This window comes from Lepidochelys olivacea (assembly GCF_965140295.1).
Source record: "Lepidochelys olivacea isolate rLepOli2 genome assembly, chromosome: 7".
Taxonomy (NCBI): Eukaryota; Metazoa; Chordata; order Testudines; family Cheloniidae; genus Lepidochelys; species Lepidochelys olivacea.
Genome location: NC_140417.1, coordinates 117,599,139 through 117,618,157, shown reverse-complemented (window position 1 = coordinate 117,618,157; position 19,019 = coordinate 117,599,139). Strand labels below are relative to the sequence as shown.

The 19,019-nt window shown below is 40.2% G+C and overlaps 1 protein-coding gene across 12 annotated transcripts in view; it reads left to right on the top strand.

Moving 5' to 3' along the window:
• Positions 1–18,213, top strand: part of ADD3 (adducin 3) — a 185,671-nt gene extending 167,458 nt beyond the window's left edge. For 11 of the 12 annotated variants that reach the window (XM_084635289.1, XM_084635282.1, XM_084635293.1 and 8 more), the window contains 3 exons: positions 2,589–2,712; positions 14,873–14,968; positions 15,854–18,213. In XM_084635289.1, the coding sequence (XP_084491415.1) occupies positions 2,589–2,712; positions 14,873–14,968; positions 15,854–16,152 (519 nt within the window). In that variant the 3' untranslated portion in view covers positions 16,153–18,213. The remainder of the gene's footprint in view (positions 1–2,588; positions 2,713–14,872; positions 14,969–15,853) is intronic. The other variant, XM_084635285.1, reaches the window with a different exon arrangement.
• Positions 18,214–19,019: the final 806 nt, after the last annotated feature.

Below are 19,019 nucleotides of genomic sequence, written 5' to 3'. Positions count from 1 at the left end.
GTGCTTTTCTGCACTCTAACATTATTTGCCTCCATGCATTCGTCTGTGCTCTGTCAGTGTGGGAGGACAGCATGAGCTCAGAGAACATTTCATCACAAGTGCGTTTTTTTTCTTTCTAATCTTCACTAGCCTCTGGGAAGGAGAAGATCCTGTGATCATTGAAACACATGCAGCTGGTGGAGAAAAAAAAAGGGACAGCGGTATTTAAAAAGACACATTTTATAAAACAGTGGCTACAGTCTTTCAGGGTAAACCTTGCTGTTAACATTACATATATAGCACATGTGCCTTCGTTACAAGGTCGCATTTTGCCTCCCCCCACCGCGTGGCTACCCCCTCAATCCTCCCCCCTCCCCGTGGCTAACAATGGGGAACATTTCTGTTCAGCCACAGGCAAACAGCCCAGCAGGAACGGACTCCTCTGAGTGTCCCCTGAAGAAAAGCACCCTATTTCAACCAGGTGACCATGAATGATATCTCACTGTCCTGAGGATAACACAGAGAGATAAAGAACGGATGTTGTTTGAACGCCAGCAAACATACACTGCAATGCTTTGTTGTACAATGATTCCCCGAGTATGTGTTACTGGCCTGGAGTGGTAAAGTGTCCTACCATGAAGGACGCAATAAGGCTGCCCTCCCCAGAAACCTTTTACAAAGGCTTTGGGAGTACATCCAGGAGAGCTGCAAATGCCAGGGCAAATTAATCCTTTCACATGCTTGCTTTTAAACCATGTATAGTATTTTAAAAGGTACACTCACCGGAGGTCCCTTCTCCGCCTGCCGGGTCCAGGAGGCAGCCTTGGGTGGCTTCGGGGGGTACTGGCTCCAGGTCCAGGGTGAGAAACAGTTCCTGGCTGTCGGGAAAACCGGTTTCTCTGCTTGCTTGCTGTGAGCTATCTACAATCTCATAGTCATCCTCATCATCTTCGTCCCCAAAACCTGCTTCCATGTTGCCTTCATCTCCATTGAAGGAGTCAAACAACACGGCTGGGGTAGTGATGGCTGAACCCCCTAAAATGGCATGCAGCTCATCATAGAAGCGGCATGTTTGGGGCTCTGACCCGGAGCGGCCATTCGCCTCTCTGGTTTTCTGGTAGGCTTGCCTCAGCTCCTTCAGTTTCACGCGGCACTGCTTCGGGTCCCTGTTATGGCCTCTGTCCTTCATGCCCTGGGAGATTTTGACAAAGGTTTTGGCATTTCGAAAACTGGAACGTAGTTCTGATAGCACGGATTCCTCTCCCCATACAGCGATCAGATACCGTACCTCCCGTTCAGTCCATGCTGGAGCTCTTTTGCGATTCTAGGACTCCAGCATGGTCACCTCTGCTGATGAGCTCTGCATGATCACCTGCAGCTTGCCATGCTGGCCAAACAGGAAATGAGATTCAGTTCGTGGTTCTTTTCCTGTCTACCTTGCCAGTGCATCTGAGTTGAGAGCGCTGTCCAGAGCGGTCACAATGGAGCACTCTGGGATAGCTCCCGGAGGCCAATACCGTCGAATTGTGTCCACAGTACCCCAAATTCGACCCGGCAAGGTCAATTTAAGCGCTAATCCACTTGTCGGGGTAGAGTAAGGAAATCGATTTTAAGAGCCCTTTAAGTCGAAATAAAGGGCTTCATCGTGTGGACGGGTGCAGGTTTACATCAATTTAACGCTGCTAAATTTGACCTAAAGTCCTAGTGTAGACCAGGGCTTAGTCTTGATTAAGCTCTCTGTGTAGAGAGAGGTCCCCATTTCAGTGGTGCTTTTGTTAGAATTCTCAGCAGAATGAGCAAATATTAACTAGATAAAGAGTTATCACTCTTAGGGCTGGACCCTACAGAAGAGAGCTTGGGCACCGTGGTGAGAAAGAAAGAAGGAAGCTCACAATGGTTCATTGTCTATAGGTATTCTGTAAATTAGAATTTTGCGTTAGATTTTCAAACGTGCATACATGATCGAGGAGTACAAGTTCCTGAAAGTCAGTGCCATTTATAGTCTTGAGTCACTTGGCATTTTTGAAAATCCCACCCTTCGCATCCAGTCACTATCAATCAGGCATTTTTCTCAAGCATTAAAATTCACTTTTATAAAAATGAATTATCATGAGACTTTAGATCAATCCATTGATTGAAATGGACAAAATGGCATTTTCAAAAGAACTTAGATATCTGGACCACAATTCACCAAAGCACTTATGTATATGCTTTAAGTGCTTTAATAAATTGGCACCTTGGTGGCTAATCTGAGATCTTATAAAATAAACAAGCAATAAATGCCTGTTGCCAATCAACAGCAATAGGTCAGTCACTGGAAGTCTCACTGAGTAGTTTCTTGAAGTAAGTCACCACACGTAAATGTTCTGATTATTTGAATTTAATACCCAACCCACACTATTTAAATAAGCAAATGTTTATAATATGCTTGGAAGCAAATGCTTATTAATTGAGGCAATTCCCATTTGAGTATTATTTTTTTTGTATTCCTTCCATCCATAAAGCTCTCTTACTTGTAGGTCTGTTGTCCCCAAACCTTGGGGAAAGGAAGGAACTGATATTGTGAATATTTTCTGTTACTTACTATGTCTGATTTTCTCTTTTTCCAGCCCATGCAGTTTGAGGAAGATGAGCATGCACCACCAGCCCCTCCCAATCCGTTCAGCGATCTTACAGAAAAGGAACTGGATGAGTACAAGAAGACAATTGAGCGCAAGCAGCAAGGAGTGGAAGGTCAGTGGTCTAAACTGCCAAACGTTGGGGGTTAAGTTTGTGATGGATGCTTCTTGGAAGCTATTCTGAAATAATTAACTTTATATGAAGTGGTTGAGATTTTTAATTGTAATTAGAACATGAGAACATAAGAACAGCCATACTGGGTCAAACCAAAGGTCCATCTTACCCAGTATCCTGTCTTCCGACAGTGGCCAGTGCCAGGTGCCCCAGAGGGAATGAACAGAACAGGTAATCATCGAGTGATCCATGCCCTGTCGCCCATTCCCAGCTTCTGGCAAAATTAAATCTTGGTTGGTTGTTTTAAAAAAATCTCCTATAATTAGTAGATTAAACATAACATATATACAAAATCAGAAATGAGAAGGATATTCATCTTACTGCATATGTACTGAATCCCATTACTCTCTTTCTAATGTTGGGTCTCTTGGATGTGTTGTATTGGAGGCATTTTCTTTATTGAACTGAGGAAGCTGGTGATACTAAAATGTGATATTCTTTACTATCCTAAAGAAGAGAGTTGCTAGGGAATTACAGTGTAGTAATAAACATATCCAAAAGAGAAGAAACATTTCAGAGAATAATTCCAAAGCAGCTGAAATATTACACTCTATTGGTGTCATATTTCTTTGACAGATTTATTTGTAATAGTCATTCTGTCCTATTTAATTAGGGCAGCTAACAGTCAGAATATGTTTAAAGATTCCCCAGTCAAACAAATCACAAGTTAAACCAGAATATGTCTGTCATTAACTGAAGTGCTATTACTAACGATAATGAAAGGGCACTACATTGACAGGAATTAATCTAAACAACACTCATACTTAAATATTCTAAGTATTATTATTACTATTGGTTTATTATTTGTATTGTGGTCTCACCAAGGAGCTCTAATCATGGACCAGAACCCCATTGTGCTAGGCGCTGTACAAACACACAACAAAATACAGTCCTGTTGCAAAGAGCTTACAGTCTAAGACAAAAGACAACCGATGGATACAGACAAACTGATGGGAGTACAAGGAAACGATGAGTCAGTATTGATCAGCATGCTAGGCCGTTGTTTCAGTACACCGCCAGCCTAATAATTATCAAGTTTGGGGGTTTTGGTTTTTTGGGGTTTTTTTTTTTAAGACATCACAGCAGAGGAGGGATTTGAGGATTTGAGGTAGTTTAGTGGGTATTTATGGAGAGCTGCTCCCAGTTTTAAGGTGAAGCATGGGAGAAAGCACAGAGGTGCTTGTTTGAAATTTTAACCCATGGGCAATGGAGACTGACTGGAGGCAGGAGCTGACCCCTCAATTAGTGAATGAGAGGTGATCAGTCGGGTGGAATAGTGTCTAAAGAGCCTTGAAGGTGAGTACAAGTAGCTTATGTTTGAGTAGAGAAGGGGGACCCAGAGGAGGAATTGAAAGAGAGGCGATGATACGTTTAAAGCCACAAGCTAGGAAAATAATCTCTGCAGCACCAGTCTGAATGGATATGAGTGGTGGTGTTTTTGTTAAGAAGGTTTAAAATAAAACAAATAACCCTGCTGGAAACTGCTTCCCTGGATTCTGTGAGAGCTCGGACAGAATTCCCCTAGGGAATGAGCTGGCTCAGCAAGATCAAACCTTTATCTGGTAGGAGGAGGGCACTATAAAATAGGCCTCAATCCTTTACAGGGACCAAGGACAGAGCCCTGTGAAATCCCCCTGGAAAGTGGGAGTGGGAATGAGAAATTAGGAAGGTAGGAGGAGAACCAAGAGAGGAGAGAGTCACAGAAGCCCTGGGGAGGACAAGATTAGGCTGGTTGACAATGTCAGTGGCAGCTTGAGAGGTCAATGAGGATGGAGTACTGGTTGTGAAGATTTGGCTAGGGAGTGGTCATAAGAGACTTGGTGAGAGCAATTTCAGTGGAGTGCAAGGGATGGCGGACAGATTGGAGAAGGTCTAGGGTGGAATTAGAGGAGAGGAACAAACACATACACATCTTATATCAGGAAAAAATATGAAAAATCTCAGATCTTACAATCTGCATTGAAAGCTTTGTGCATCATAAGGCGTGTCTGAATGAATTTCCAAGGGGGTTAGCTAAGGCTTTTCAGTAGTATGTTAGACACTCAAAATAATAAGAAAAAAAAAATTTACAATATACCTGAAAGATTCATTTCACTCTGGAAACTAATTTATTATTGTTGTTAATTGATATGTCTCAACAATAGAAAATTTAAAATAGTACTTTTATTTAAAAGGCTCAGCAATCAAGTTCATTTGGATTATTGTATGTTTCCAAAAGGCCAGTCCCTGCCATTAGCAAAGCAGCTTTACCATGACCCCCTCAAAGCATCTGTGCTAGACTCAAACTGACAGCTGATGGTAGGAGTGTTGGGGGACAAAGCAGGTGTATTAATTCTTGTAAACACGGACCCAGTTCTCCTTCCACTGAAGTCAGTGTCAAAACTCTCAGCTTCAGTGGGAGCAGGAGCAGCCCCTAAAACTGTAATATTGAGACTTGAAATTTGAAGTTAGGTTTAGAAAGGAATAACTTATAATAATTTAATATAGCAGGTTAGTTAATTGCTAATTTTTATCTGAACAATTCTCTTGTATGAATCTGACAATAAAAGGACAATTAAACTAAAACACAATTTAAAAGCAAATATGATATGGTCTGGTATAAGTAAAACATTCTATGTGTGGAGTTTGGCTATGCCTATTTATTTCATTTGTTACTTGCTATGACATTGGGATTGACTAACTCCTAGTGACTTTTGAAATATAGAGTTGTGGGGTTTTGTCCACTTTAACTGTAGTCATCAAAATAAAAGATGGAAAGGCCAACTAGATTCTGTCTCCCTGCAAAGGCGAGATCTTTGCATGTGCTTAGACACTCTTTCTATAATGCATAAAAATTAATCTGAAAAATCAAATTCAAATGACCTAAAAGACCAATAATAGACACTGCTGCATGAAAAATATGATGTACTCCAGTGCCAACCCCACCCCCGAAATCTAGCTGACACAAACACCGATCTTGGGGATGGGATGGGTCTTTCCTTTTAACAGCCAAGTGGGGTCTTGAATAGGAGAGGGCATCCTCAGATCTGAGCCTGTTGGATCGATCATTTACATTATATCTGTGTGGCCACAACACTAAGAGTCAATCCTCTTTAGAGGATGTGAGAGGACACAGAATAATCGTCAGCGCCGATCCTGTCAACCCCCCCCCTTTAGGTAGGATCTATTGAAGCCGTTAAGGCGAGATTGTCTCCAGAATAGTCTTCTCTCCTTATCCCCTAGTACTGTGTAGAGTAGGTCTCCGTGGCATAGGAGGCACGGTTCCAGACTAAATCAATAGTATCTTCAGATCTATGTTAGGTACCATTCCTGTGGGGTCCCAGCTAGATGAAGCTGAGTTCTTTGAACAAAAACACACACAAAAAGCGGGATTTTTTTCCCCTACTTTACTGAAACTCTTCTTCCAGGGAAGCCTAGTTAGGGCATAGGAATATCTTGGACACCTCAGGTGATATCTGGGTCAGGACTAGGGTTTAAATTATACTAGGACTGTCAAGCAATTAAAAAAATTAATTGCGATTAATTGCATGATTAAAAAAATAGAATACCATTTATTTAAATATTTTTGGATGTTTTCTACATTTTCAAATATATTGATTTCAGTTACAACACAGAATACAAAGTGTACACTGCTCACTTTATATTTATTTTTGATTACAAATATTTTCACAGTAAAAAACTAAAGAAATAGTATTTTTCAGTTCACCTAATACAAGTACTGTAGTGCAATCTCTTTATCATGAGAGCTGAACTTCCAAATGTAGAATTGTGTATCAAAAAACTGTATTCAAAAATAAAACAATGTAAAATTTTAGAACCTGCAAGTCCTACTTATTGTTCAGCCAATCGCTCAGACAAACAAGTTTGTTTACATTTGCAGGAGATAATGCTGCCCACTTCTTGTTTACAATGACACCTGAAAGTGAGAACAGGCATTTGCATGGCACTGTTACAGCCAGCATCACAAGATATTTACATGCCAGATGCGCTAAAGATTCATATGTCCTTTCATGCTTCAACCACCATTCCAAGGGACATGCGCCCATGCTGATGATGAGTTCTGCTTGATAACAATCCAAAGCAGTGTGGACTGACACATGTTCATTTTCATTAGCTGAGTCAGGTGCCACCAGCAGAAGATTGATCTTTCTTTTTTGGTGGTTCGGTCTTTAGCTTCTGCATCAGAGTGTTGCTCTTTTAAGACTTCTGAAAGCATGCTCCACACCTCGTCCCTCTCAGATTTTGGAAGGCACTTCAGATTCTTCAGCCTTGGGTCGTGTGCTGTAGCTATCTTTAGAAATCTCACATTGTTACCTTCTTTGCCTTTTGTGAAATCTGCAGTGAAAGTGTTCTTAAAATGAACAACATGTGCTGGGTCATCATCTGAGACTGTTATATGGCAGAATGCGGGTAAAACAGAGCAGGGGACATACAATTCTCCCCCAAAGAGTTCAGTCAAAATTTAATTAACACATTTTTTTAACAAGCGTCATCACCATGGAAGTATGTCCTCTGGAATGGTGGCCGAAGCATGAAGGGGCATAGAAATGTTTAGTATATCTGGTACGTAAATACCTTGCAATGCCAGCTACAAAAGTGCCATGCAAATGCCTGTTCTCACTTTCAGGTGACATTATAAATAAGAAGAGGGCAGCATTATCTCCTGTAAATCTGAACAAACTTGTTAGTCTTAGCGATTGGCTGAACAAGAAGTAGGACTGTGTGGACTTGTAGGCGCTAAAGTTTTCCATTGTTTTGTTTTTGAGTGCAGTTATGTAACCAAAAAAAAAATCTACATTTGTAAGTAACTTTCACCACAGAGATTGCACTACAGTACTTGTATGAGGTGAATTATTTTTTCATGTTCTCTCTCTGTGTGTGTGTGTATCTATACATCAGATGCATGCAGTGGAAAATACAATAGGAAAATATATATATATTTTCCTATTGTATTTTCCACTGCATGCATCTGATGAAGTGGGTTTTAGCCCACGAAAGCTTAAGCCCAAATAAATTTGTTAGTCTCTAAGGTGCCACAAATACTCCTCGTTCTTTTTGCTGATACAGACTAACACGGCTACCACTCTGAAACTTGTTACTATTTCTTTTGTTTATCATTTTTACTTTATCATTACTTCACGTTTACCATTTTATCATTTTAAATATTTGTACTAAAAAATAACATATACTTTGATTTCAGTTACAACACAGAATACAATACATATGAAAATGTAGAAAAACATCCAAAATATTTAATACATTTCAATTGGTATTCTATTGTTTAGCAGTGCGATTAAAACGGCGATTAATCCCAATTAATTTTTTTAATCCTGATTAATTTTTTGAGTTAATCACGTGAGTTAACTGCAATTAATTGACAGCCCTAAATTATACTCCGGTTTTCTTTTACATGGGTACGGAGGGATAGCTCAGTGGTTTGAGCCATTGGCCTGCTAAACCCAAGGTTGTGAGTTCAGTCCTTGAGGGGGCCATTTAGGGATCTGGGGTAAAAATTGGGGATTGGTCCTGCTTTGAGCAGGGGGTTGGACTAGATGATCTCCTGAGGTCCCTTCCAACCCTGATATTCTATGAAATGCTTATTCACCGTAGGGTTTTTGACCTTATGGTTCTCCACCTCTTGAATTAGTTTATGTCCACACTACGAAATTAGGTCGAATTTATAGAAGTTGTTTTTTTAGAAATCGTTTTTATATATTCGAGTGTGTGTGTCCCCACAGAAAATGCTCTAAGTGCATTAAGTGCATTAACTCGGCGGAGTCCTTCCACAGTACTGAGGCAAGCATTGACTTCCGGAGTGTTGCACTGTGGGTAGCTATCCCACAGTTCCCGCAGTCTCCGGAAATGAGATTCAAAAGTTCACGGTTCTTTTCCTGTCTACCTGGCCAGTGCATCTGAGTTGAGAGTGCTGTCCAGAGCGGTCACAATGGAGCACTCTGGGATAGCTCCCGGAGGCCAATACCGTCGAATTGTGTCCACAGTACCCCAAATTCGACCCGGCAAGGCCAGTTTAAGCGCTAATCCATTTGTCAGGGGTGGAGTAAGGAAATCGATTTTAAGAGCCCTTTAAGTCAGAAAAAAGGGCTTCATCGTGTGGACGGGTGCAGGTTTACATCGATTTAACGCTGCTAAATTTGACCTAAAGTCCTAGTGTAGACCAGGGCTCAGGCTATGTCTATACTACAGTTTGTCAGCAGAATTTATATTGCTTAGGGGTGTGAATAAAACACCCCTCTGAGCAACATAAGTTACGCCGACACAAGTGCTGGTGTGGTCAGCACTACATCCCTACCTCTGCAGCGGGCATAGCGCCGCGAGTGGCCGAAGTTGGTTTTCTTATGCCGACAGGAGAGCTTCACCAGACACACTGTAGTGGCACAGCTGCATCAATGTAGCCACAGCGCCACATGTAGACATGCCCTTGGCCTCTTCAGTGAGTGGTGACAAAAAAACAAGTTATTCTCAATACAGTGCAAAGTTTGGGCATGATTGCTTATTTTACAAGGTCTGCAGCAGCTTCCTCAAGGAAGCCTTGCTAGAGAAAATGAGCAAAGCACAGCTGCCTGTCATTCCTTCCATTCATTCATTTAACCACTGCAACGAATATAACTTTTCAATGCCGGGTGCTGAGAGCAATACTAGCTCAGCAGGAGATTTGCTTCTTCCTATTCTTACCTTTCTACATCTGTATTTCTCTCCCCCTTACCCCCCACCCTGGGTTGTTTATCACTTTCATCCTGGAGACTGCTGGAGAGCACACTATGGTCTGTACTGATGGCAGCCAAATCTCACCGCAACAAACTGTGTGCTATTGTTCCTGTTATCTGACTGTAACAGGACAGATGCAATTCATAGGGGAAAGTAGCAGAGTTCCTTTCTCTAGTCAGATTCTTGGTGAATGTTCAGTATTCATGATCATTATTGTTCAACTGTTCTCGTCAAAGTAGTTTAAGAAGAGTAAGTAGTTCTTATTAATTAGCTAAATTGTGGAATTCAGTTTCAGAGATTAAGATCCTGATCAAACACTGAAGTCCTCCTATGGAGAGAGGCCTGTGGGAGGTCGTAAGGGATTACAAAGGAATGGCATATGCAGTGTTGTTGCAGCCTTGTGGGTCCCAGAATATTAGAGAGGCAAGGTGGGTGAGGTAATATCTTTTACTGGGCCAACTTCTGTTGGTGAGAGACACACGCTTGTGTATCTCACCAACAGAAGTTGGTCCAGTAAAAGATATTACCTAGATTCATAGATATTTAGGTCAGAAGGGACCATTATGATCATCTAGTCTGACCTCCTGCACAATGCAGGCCACAGAATTTCACCCACCACTCCTGCGAAAAACCTCTCACCTATGTCTGAGCTTTTGAAGTCCTCAAATCGTGGTTTAAAGACTTCAAGGAGCAGAGACTCCTCCAGCAAGTGACCCGTGCCCCATGCTACAGAGGAAGGCGAAAAACCTCCAGGGCCTCTTCCAATCTGCCCTGGAGGAAAATTCCTTCCCGACCCCAAATATGGTGATCAGCTAAACCCTGAGCATATGGGCAAGATTCACTCACTCACCTTGTGTCTTTTATAGAAATGGCTAATGATTCACTGGCCACCTTTGCCAGCTTGACATAAGAAGAAATTAACACTTATGTTAATAGCAATGGTACAGCAGTTGCCCAGGACTATTGTGATCTCTCCCCTCCCCTCCCTCTCTCCCCCCCCACCCCTCAATACACACACACTTACTTTTGTTTGGTGCTTTGATACCCAAGTTACATAGGCTATATTTATGCTATTTATAGGGTGCCTATACTGGCGTAGAAGGACCATCAACATCTAAATCTATTGACAGTTGAGGAAAGTATATACATTTTGCTAGATTATAATTTATTCTTTTGCAGACAGAGAGGCTGCCTAGTTACTACTTAGTCTTATATTCCATTGTCATTGCAACTCGTTCTACTTACTCTTACAATTTGTGGTACACGCAGAAACCCTGGTTTAATAACTTAATTATCCATCTCCATGTATTTTGCTGTGTACTGCATATAGTTAAGTGTAGTTTTATAAAAGCCCATTGAAATGAATGACAAAGCCGTTATAAATTTACCACAAAACCACAAATTTCAATTTTGAACTGCAGTTCTTTGGTTCAGATATTGTCAGGCCAGTGAATTATTTCAAGAAAATTGTGTGGTTCAGCACTAGATGCTCAAGAGAACCACTAATTGCATCATTTTTGGTGCCTTTTCTAAATACTATAAATCTTTTTCATTATAAGGCTTTTGTATTTTTGCACATTTTCCCTTTAATCTAAAATAGCGGAAATATTTTTTTAGTGAAAAACAAGTACTTGTAAAGTATGAATCTTTGCTTTTGTTTTAAATATGGGACAGCCTCCCTTAGTTGAAGTAGCTGGTTGATTGTAAAACCATTGTCATCAGTCTGACAGTGAGCTCCACTAGTTCAGCCCTACTGAATTTGCCCTTGGGGAGGACCTTTCTACGACAGGAAAAATCCCCTCTGGTAGAACACATTTCAGTACAGCATGTCAGCGATAGAGTGGTGGCAGCGGTTGCTAGATTTAACGTTAAAGGAGAGTTTTAACAGTGAAGAGGAATTAAAACTAAGAACTTCTCCTTTCCTCAAATTTTGCTATTTCCCTAGCTAATCATTTCTACTTCTCCATCCTGATTGACTCCCATGGCCACAGTCCTAGTCACCTGTTCTCCACCTTTGACTACATCCTCCCCACTTCCCACCCTGCACTTTTTCTCTGCAAAATACCTTGTTAACTTCTTCAAAGAGGCAATTGACAGGTTCCACCATTACCTCCTGCATCCCCGCTTACCACCCTTCCATCCCATCCTATAACGCTCTCTCTTCCACCTCCCCTCTCAATGACACACACGTTTCTCATCTGTTCTCCCCTTCTACCCCTTCCATGGGCCTCAGTGACCTCATCCCATCTCCAGATCTTACCTCTGCTCCCATTCTCTCCTCAACATCCTTCCCATTGAAATGCAAGCATGCCTTAGTCTCCCTTATCCTTATCTCCACTTGCCTATACTGTACAACTACCGCCCCATCTGGCTTCTCCCCTTTATCTGTAAACTGACTGTGTCATGTACAATCACAATCAGAAGTCCTTTGCCAATCCAGCTTCTACCTTGCACTCCAATTCAGTGGCTCTCACCAAGCCTCTAATGAACTTTTCCTGGCCAAAGCAGACACAATACTCAGTCTTCACTCTCCTCAGTCTACCAGCTGCCTTCAACTAAGTTAACCATTCTTGAAATTGTATCCTCCCTCACCTTTCATGACTGTCCTCTCCTGGTTCTCCTACCTTTAACTGCTTCTTCTGCATTTCATTAGGAGGATCTTCTTCATTCCCCACTAACCTTCTGTCGGAGTTCCACAGGGCTCTATTCTTGGCCCCCTCCTCTGGACCTTGTCTCTGGGCAATCTCATTTGTAAATGATATTAACTATCAACTCTCAGCTGACAACTCATGTATACATCTCCAGTCCTTTCTGTATACACTAAAATCACTGTCAGTCTTTCAGATGTCTCCTTGTGGAAGTCCAGATATCATCTTAAGCTAGAGGTGGCCAACACAGAGCTTTTAATCTTCTTCCCATGTCTCCCCTCCTCTCTGTCACTATGGAAAACCTCCTTATCTCTGTCACACAGGCCTATAACCTAGGTATCCTCTTCAGCTCAACCATCTCTCTGGATCAGCACATGCAGGCAGTGTTAAAATGCTGCCAGTTCTTCCTCCCTAACATTTCTAAGCTACGACCTTTGATGTCCGTCCACACAGCTACATCTCTTGCCCAGGCCCTGCTTATCTCATGTCTTATCTACTGCAACCTGTTCCTCTCTAGCATTGATAGATGCGATCTTTCCCCACTGAGATCTGTTCATAATACTGTTGCAAAGATAATTTTCCTGGGTTGTTGCTTTGACCATGTCACTACTCTCTTTGCATTTCTTCAATGGTTCCTCCTGCATCCGATGAAGTGAGCTGTAGCTCACGAAAGCTCATGCTCAAATAAATTGGTTAGTCTCTAAGGTGCCACAAGTACTCCTTTTCTTCCTGCTCCACTGCATCAGGCACAAACTATTCATCTTCACTTTTAAGGCCCTTCATGCCCTATCCCCACTCTACCTCTTGTATGCTTTTGAGATGTCAGACTGCCTCCACTCTGCCAATGGTTCGAGCCTTCAGCACCCATTTGTTAAACTTTCAAACAAGCACCTTTGTGCTTTCTCCCTTGGTACCCTCATGCATGGGAGGTCCTTGTAAATATCCTCATTGCCTGCCTTTAAATCCCTCCGTAACTCTTTTGCCATGATCCCTACCAAAAAAAACAACCCAATCCTTACACTATTGGTTAGCTAATGTACTGAGACCTCTGTTTTTCATGCTAACCAATGTTTTCTTGTGCTCTCCCAGTCTCTCTTGTCTCTGTTTATACTGAGGGTTTATCTAGTTGAACAGTAAGTTCAAGGTAAGATGGGGTATAAATCTACCACACATTAGAATCATAGAATATCAGGGTTGGAAGGGACCTCAGGAGGTCATCTAGTCCAACCCCCTGCTCAAAGCAGGACCAATCCCCAATTAAATCATTAGTGTACCAGTCCCTAACAGTCCATGTGGATGGACCCTGTTACCACACACTAAAATTTCCCTAGTGTGCTTTGATCTACTCTGCTTTGAAACATGAGTAGGTCACTGTGCACTAGGGAACCTTTAGTGCACGGTAGCAGGATCTACATGAACAGTTAGTATGCAGCACACTGCAAACCTTTAATAAGTTCTGTGGGACAGGGACTGTCTTTTGTGATGTGTTTGTATAGCTCCTAGCACAATGGAACCTTCACCCACAATTGGGGACCCTAGGCACTACTGCAATGTTAATAATAATTAATAATAATAAAAAACAGATGTGGAGTTAATTGGGTTGACAAACTGGAAAACTGTAGGCGGATGACCTTATTGAACTTTGATTTATTGCATTATGGTCGTACTGCCATTGTTATGTTGGGGCAGGATAGCACATCTTGAAACTTTGTTATGCTATAGTTCTTACTCTCACATGATAACGGCAACCATCCTGGGAAAACTTAAAAATGATTACTCTTTGAGAACTGTAGAATTTTATCTTAGTTGATTTTACTTTGTGTAGGAACTAAAGCACCAGAAGACTTACACAACAATGGAAGTCGAATAAATATATTAACATGTTCATTTTGTACTGTCTTCTGACGCTGTGTATTGCAGATAGGAATAGTTGATCCTTTGAAAGGAGAGGTATATCACCATAAATTGGGAAACACATACCAAGAAAGAAAATTTTAAACATTTACAGGTCGATTTTTCCCATCAATACCGATGATAGGAATAGAAAGTGAAAGCCTTCGAACCCTCATTTATCAAAAATAATATTCTTAAATGGTATAGTTTTCTGTTTGCTATAAACTTGGCAATATCGTTGGCAATGTCTTAACTCTGAAATTCCAGTATTTTAAAGCACACCTTTGTAATTTCTTATTTTCAAAAGCTTAAAGATTCAAAGGTAAAAACATTCTTTCAGTAATCTTTCCTATATCCCCAAGACTTTCATCCTCTTCAGTTAGAAGCATTTTATAACTTTTTTTATATTGCTACTCCTTATCAGAATTACTAATTCAGTATTGCTTAACAATAACATTTTTAATGCATTCTCCTGCACTAATACTGTGTGATTGACTTTCATAGATTAGACTTTTTAAAGTTATGAATAGTAGCATGATTTCTTGTATGTTACATAGTTAATGGTGAGATGAAGCCACATATGCATGGGCTGCCTGCTCCCTTGTGTGCAGCCTTGTTTTTAATCATTTATATAGAAGAGCTAACATCTGATAACTGTTAATGACTGTAATAACTTCCTAATAATGTGTTTAAGCTATTGTACGTTAACTTCTTGACAACATTAGCATGAACAGTTCAATGCCAGCAGAGCTGTAAATATTGTATATACTAACACTGATACTCTTGCTCATTTTTATTTTTGCATGGCTACTAATTCAAATCTTGTCCTGCAGATGCTGAACAGGAATTAGTCTCAGATGATGCTTCATCTGTGTCACAAATTCAGTCACAAACACAGTCACCGCAAAATGTCCCTGAAAAATTAGAAGGTATTAAATATAACTTCCTATAAAACACAAAGAGCTTTAGTAACCTGGGTCACTGATTTATTTCATTATAACCTGTAAGTAAGGTGCAGTATAGCCTGCTTTCAGTATTTTAGAAACTGGAATTTAAGTATTTCAATACGAGATTCTTGCTTCTTACAACCAGTGAGTTTATGAATCCTGCATCTTTCCAGACTTTACTCAATTTAAATGAAAAACTGGAATTGATAAGACACATTCTCAAAGTCGGTTGGTCAAAAACTGACCTAGTTAACTACAGTGTCATGTGTGAGTCCATCTTAGTCTATCAGTGAATTATTGTCCCCAATAAACATTTTTCCTGTAGTGAAATCCACACAATAAAATCACACATTAATAAAATGGGAGGCATATGTGTTGTCGATTGCTCCCTGTTACGTAGCTATTATATTTTTTGTATAACAATCTTCTAGAAGAGAGCCTCTGTTAATACATAACCAACAGAAGCAATACAGCATATTTTTAAAGGTTTGTATTCTGAAAGTTACCCTGCATAGTGGGTGCATCTTCATACGTTGGCCTAGTGCAGGCACAAATAATTCTAACTGCACTTTAGGCTGTTTAGTCTTCTAAGTACTTGACTTACCATTGGATATGAATGGGCTGAGAAGTTGACCCTGTATCCTTTAATGAAATTTGCACACTATTACTTTTGTATCGTTTGACAAAAACAGAATAAAGAGCAGAGAAGACAGGAAAACCCCACATCTGAGCACCTTAAATTTTGCAGCAGTTCTTATCTGAATCCAAATGCAAACTTCGTATTCCAGGCCCATTTCTGATTTTTTGCATAGACATTGCTCACAAAAATAAGAATAATAATAATAGTGGAACTCTCCATTTTCATAGAAAATCATGAAGATATGTATGCCCAGAATGCTAACCTCATCTCCACAGAGGTACCTGTTGTGGTGGTGAATGGCAAGGAAGATATGCATGACGTGGAAGAAGATCTCACCCAGCGGGTCAGTCAGTTAACCACTAGTACTGTGGAGAGCATAGAGATTACAATTAAAACCTCTGAAAAGATTGAAGAGACCCTGTCCCCTGAGGGCTCCCCTTCCAAATCTCCATCAAAGAAGAAGAAGAAATTTCGCACTCCATCTTTTCTGAAAAAGAACAAAAAGAAGGAAAAGGTGGAAGCATAAGTGCAGCTCTGTTGTTAAGAGAAGGCATTGCACGTTTTAAAACCACGTTTTAAGTTGAACATTAACAAAGTAGTGTTAGGGGTGTGCAGTAAACTGGACCTTAACCTATGAACAGAACTGGAAAAGGTTTTACAAAAAACAATTTTATGTTAAATAAGAAATTAATTCATCTCTCACTTAATGTCCAAAATTACTGAGGGTTTGAAACATTCAGTAGTTTCACATAGAGCTACACTGGCAGGTGCTTTAATACTATCATAGTGAGATCAGATACCATTGTAGTACATTGTTGTGGCAAGTTACACTTGGAGTATTTTGCAGACCTTAAAATCTTCAGCACAGTTGAAGTCTCTAATAGAGCTACTGTTGAGTGATTATATGAATTTTCATTTTTAAACTGCTGCCTCACTTGGTAATCATATAATACTTTTTTGTATTGTGATTCAGACCATATATTTTATTTCTGTACCCTGCTTCAGTGGGTCATATTAACAGCACACCTTTAAATCTTTTAAGGTTAGATTATATAGAATATTATACACTGGCACATATTAGAAGAAAAACTGTAAGAGAAATTTTATTTGGAATTATACAAAATGTGTAAGAAGACCATTCATCAATAACTTTTTTGCCAAATATTTCATTTTAGTGAAATATAATTTTTGAATACTTCTTTTTTATTCTATCAGTTGGGAAAAAACCCTTATTTTTTCAATAAAGGGGATTTTATACACTTAACATTGATAATTTAGTTAAACAATGGCAAAACAAAATAAGATTTTATATGTTGAAATGTTTGTATACCATTTAGTATAAAAGTATTATACGCATGTAAACCAAGCGTCTAACAGTAGAGTGTATTTAAGGATGCTTGGTTTAGAGTATACTTAAATATAATTCAGGAATCCAGGGACTCCGCTATCAAAGGACTAAAGCATATAAAATTAAACTGGATTCGTGTTTAAATATTACTGTGTTTTTTCCCTTATGGCATTGCTAATGAATGAAGAAAAATAATCTCTTAACATAACCAAATGAAGGAAACAAAACTGTTAAAAGGGAAAGTGAAATAGTAAGAAAATAGAATGATGCAAAGAAAGTAAAAGTTTGGTGATTATTTTTTATTAAATATATGATATGGATTGTGAGGTATTTTTATTAAATCAGCAAAATCACATTTCCATATTAGAAGTTAAAATAACTTGCATGGTTTCACATGGAGATCTACGCTTTTTTCTCACTTTCAGTTTAATTTTAAAAGGGTCTTATTAATCTGTGTCGTGTCCTTCAGACAAACCCAGAACAAATTAGATCTTAGTGCCATGGGTAGTGGCAGTCATGCCACTTACTCATTTTTGCTGATATTTTCATTTTTGCTTTTTACTGTATTGTAAAAACAAACTAAACATAGAAATTAACATAAGGTTTTTTCTTCTCAAATTTGTCATAGTACATCAGTCATTGCAATAGCAAATAAATTTAAAAGATCAGTGTGATTCCCAGATTGCCAGTTGATATATATACAGTATATAGATTAAGTATGGCTGGAGAGTGGTTTGGCATGCAAAAATGTTGACTATAGCATGTTCTGGAGCTGGTTAGCTTTGACCATGTAAGTGTGACAATGCAATGTTGGAATGGATCCTGGAAATGATATTCTAGTTATCACTAAATACTGGAAACAGTGTTTTTAATCTTAGTGGAAACTTCCAGTTGCTTAACTTGGGGGGGGGGGGTTGTTTTGTTTTGTTTTGTTTTTTTATGTTCTACATTATTTGTGTTGTATTACAACATATGTAGAAACAGTAACCTGTGAACTATGCTTTTCATAACTTTTTTTAAAAAATATATCTAAATGAATGCAATGTGCATAAATATTTTTTAAAATGCAACCGTGAACTATTTGCACCTTTTGCTAATGCCTCTATTTACTTGCTTTGGCATAAAGAATGAGCCAGCCAACTCTGTGTCCTGTGGAAAATATATAAATGTTATCTGAAATTGCTCATAGATGTAATGCTAATTAATGTTAAATCACAAATAAACAGTATTTTAAATAGATGGATTTTGCACTGCAGTCTTTCATTATGTGTTCATTTTCCTGTCAAATGTCATTTTATTTTTGTATATTACTATAAAGATTACATAAGCCAGTGGTTTTCAGACTGCGGGTCGCGACCCAATACTGCATTGCGGAATGTAAGGCACTGCATCATGGTGGCTCTGATCAGCACTGCCAACCGGGCTGTTAAAAGTCCCGTCGGCGGTGCTGCCCGGCTAAGGCAGGCTAGTTCCTACCTGTTCTGATGCCGCGCTGTGCCCTGGAAGCAGCCAGCAGCAGGTCCGGCTCCTATGCGTGGGAGCTATGCGCCCCAATCCTCTACCCCAGCCCTGAGCCCACCGAAACCTGGAGCCCCTTCCTGTACTCCAAACCCTTCATCCCTGTCCCCACCCTAGAACCTGCATCCCCAGCCCAAAGCCCTGACCCCCTCCCGCATCCCAACCCCCTGCCCAGCCCAGAGCCCCCTCCCACACCCGGAACCCTTCATTCCAAGCCCCAACCTGCAGCCCTCACCCCCACAACGCAACCCGCTGCCCCAGGCCCCCCTCCCACACCCTAAACCCCTCATCCCCAGCTCCTTTGGGCCTCAACAATTTTCTTCAACTGGGTTGCCAGAAAAAAGTTTGAAAACCACCAACATAAGGGGAAAACTGCCTTAATTATTACTTCAACTCTTCTTCCAGCCTAAACCTAAAGCCTAAACCCCTAAAACCTGCAAGGAAATAACCTGGACTTTAGAGATTTGGTTAATGTTTCTGTCATTAATTTGTAGGCCACATTGGGGAAAAGGGACAGTCTTGACACC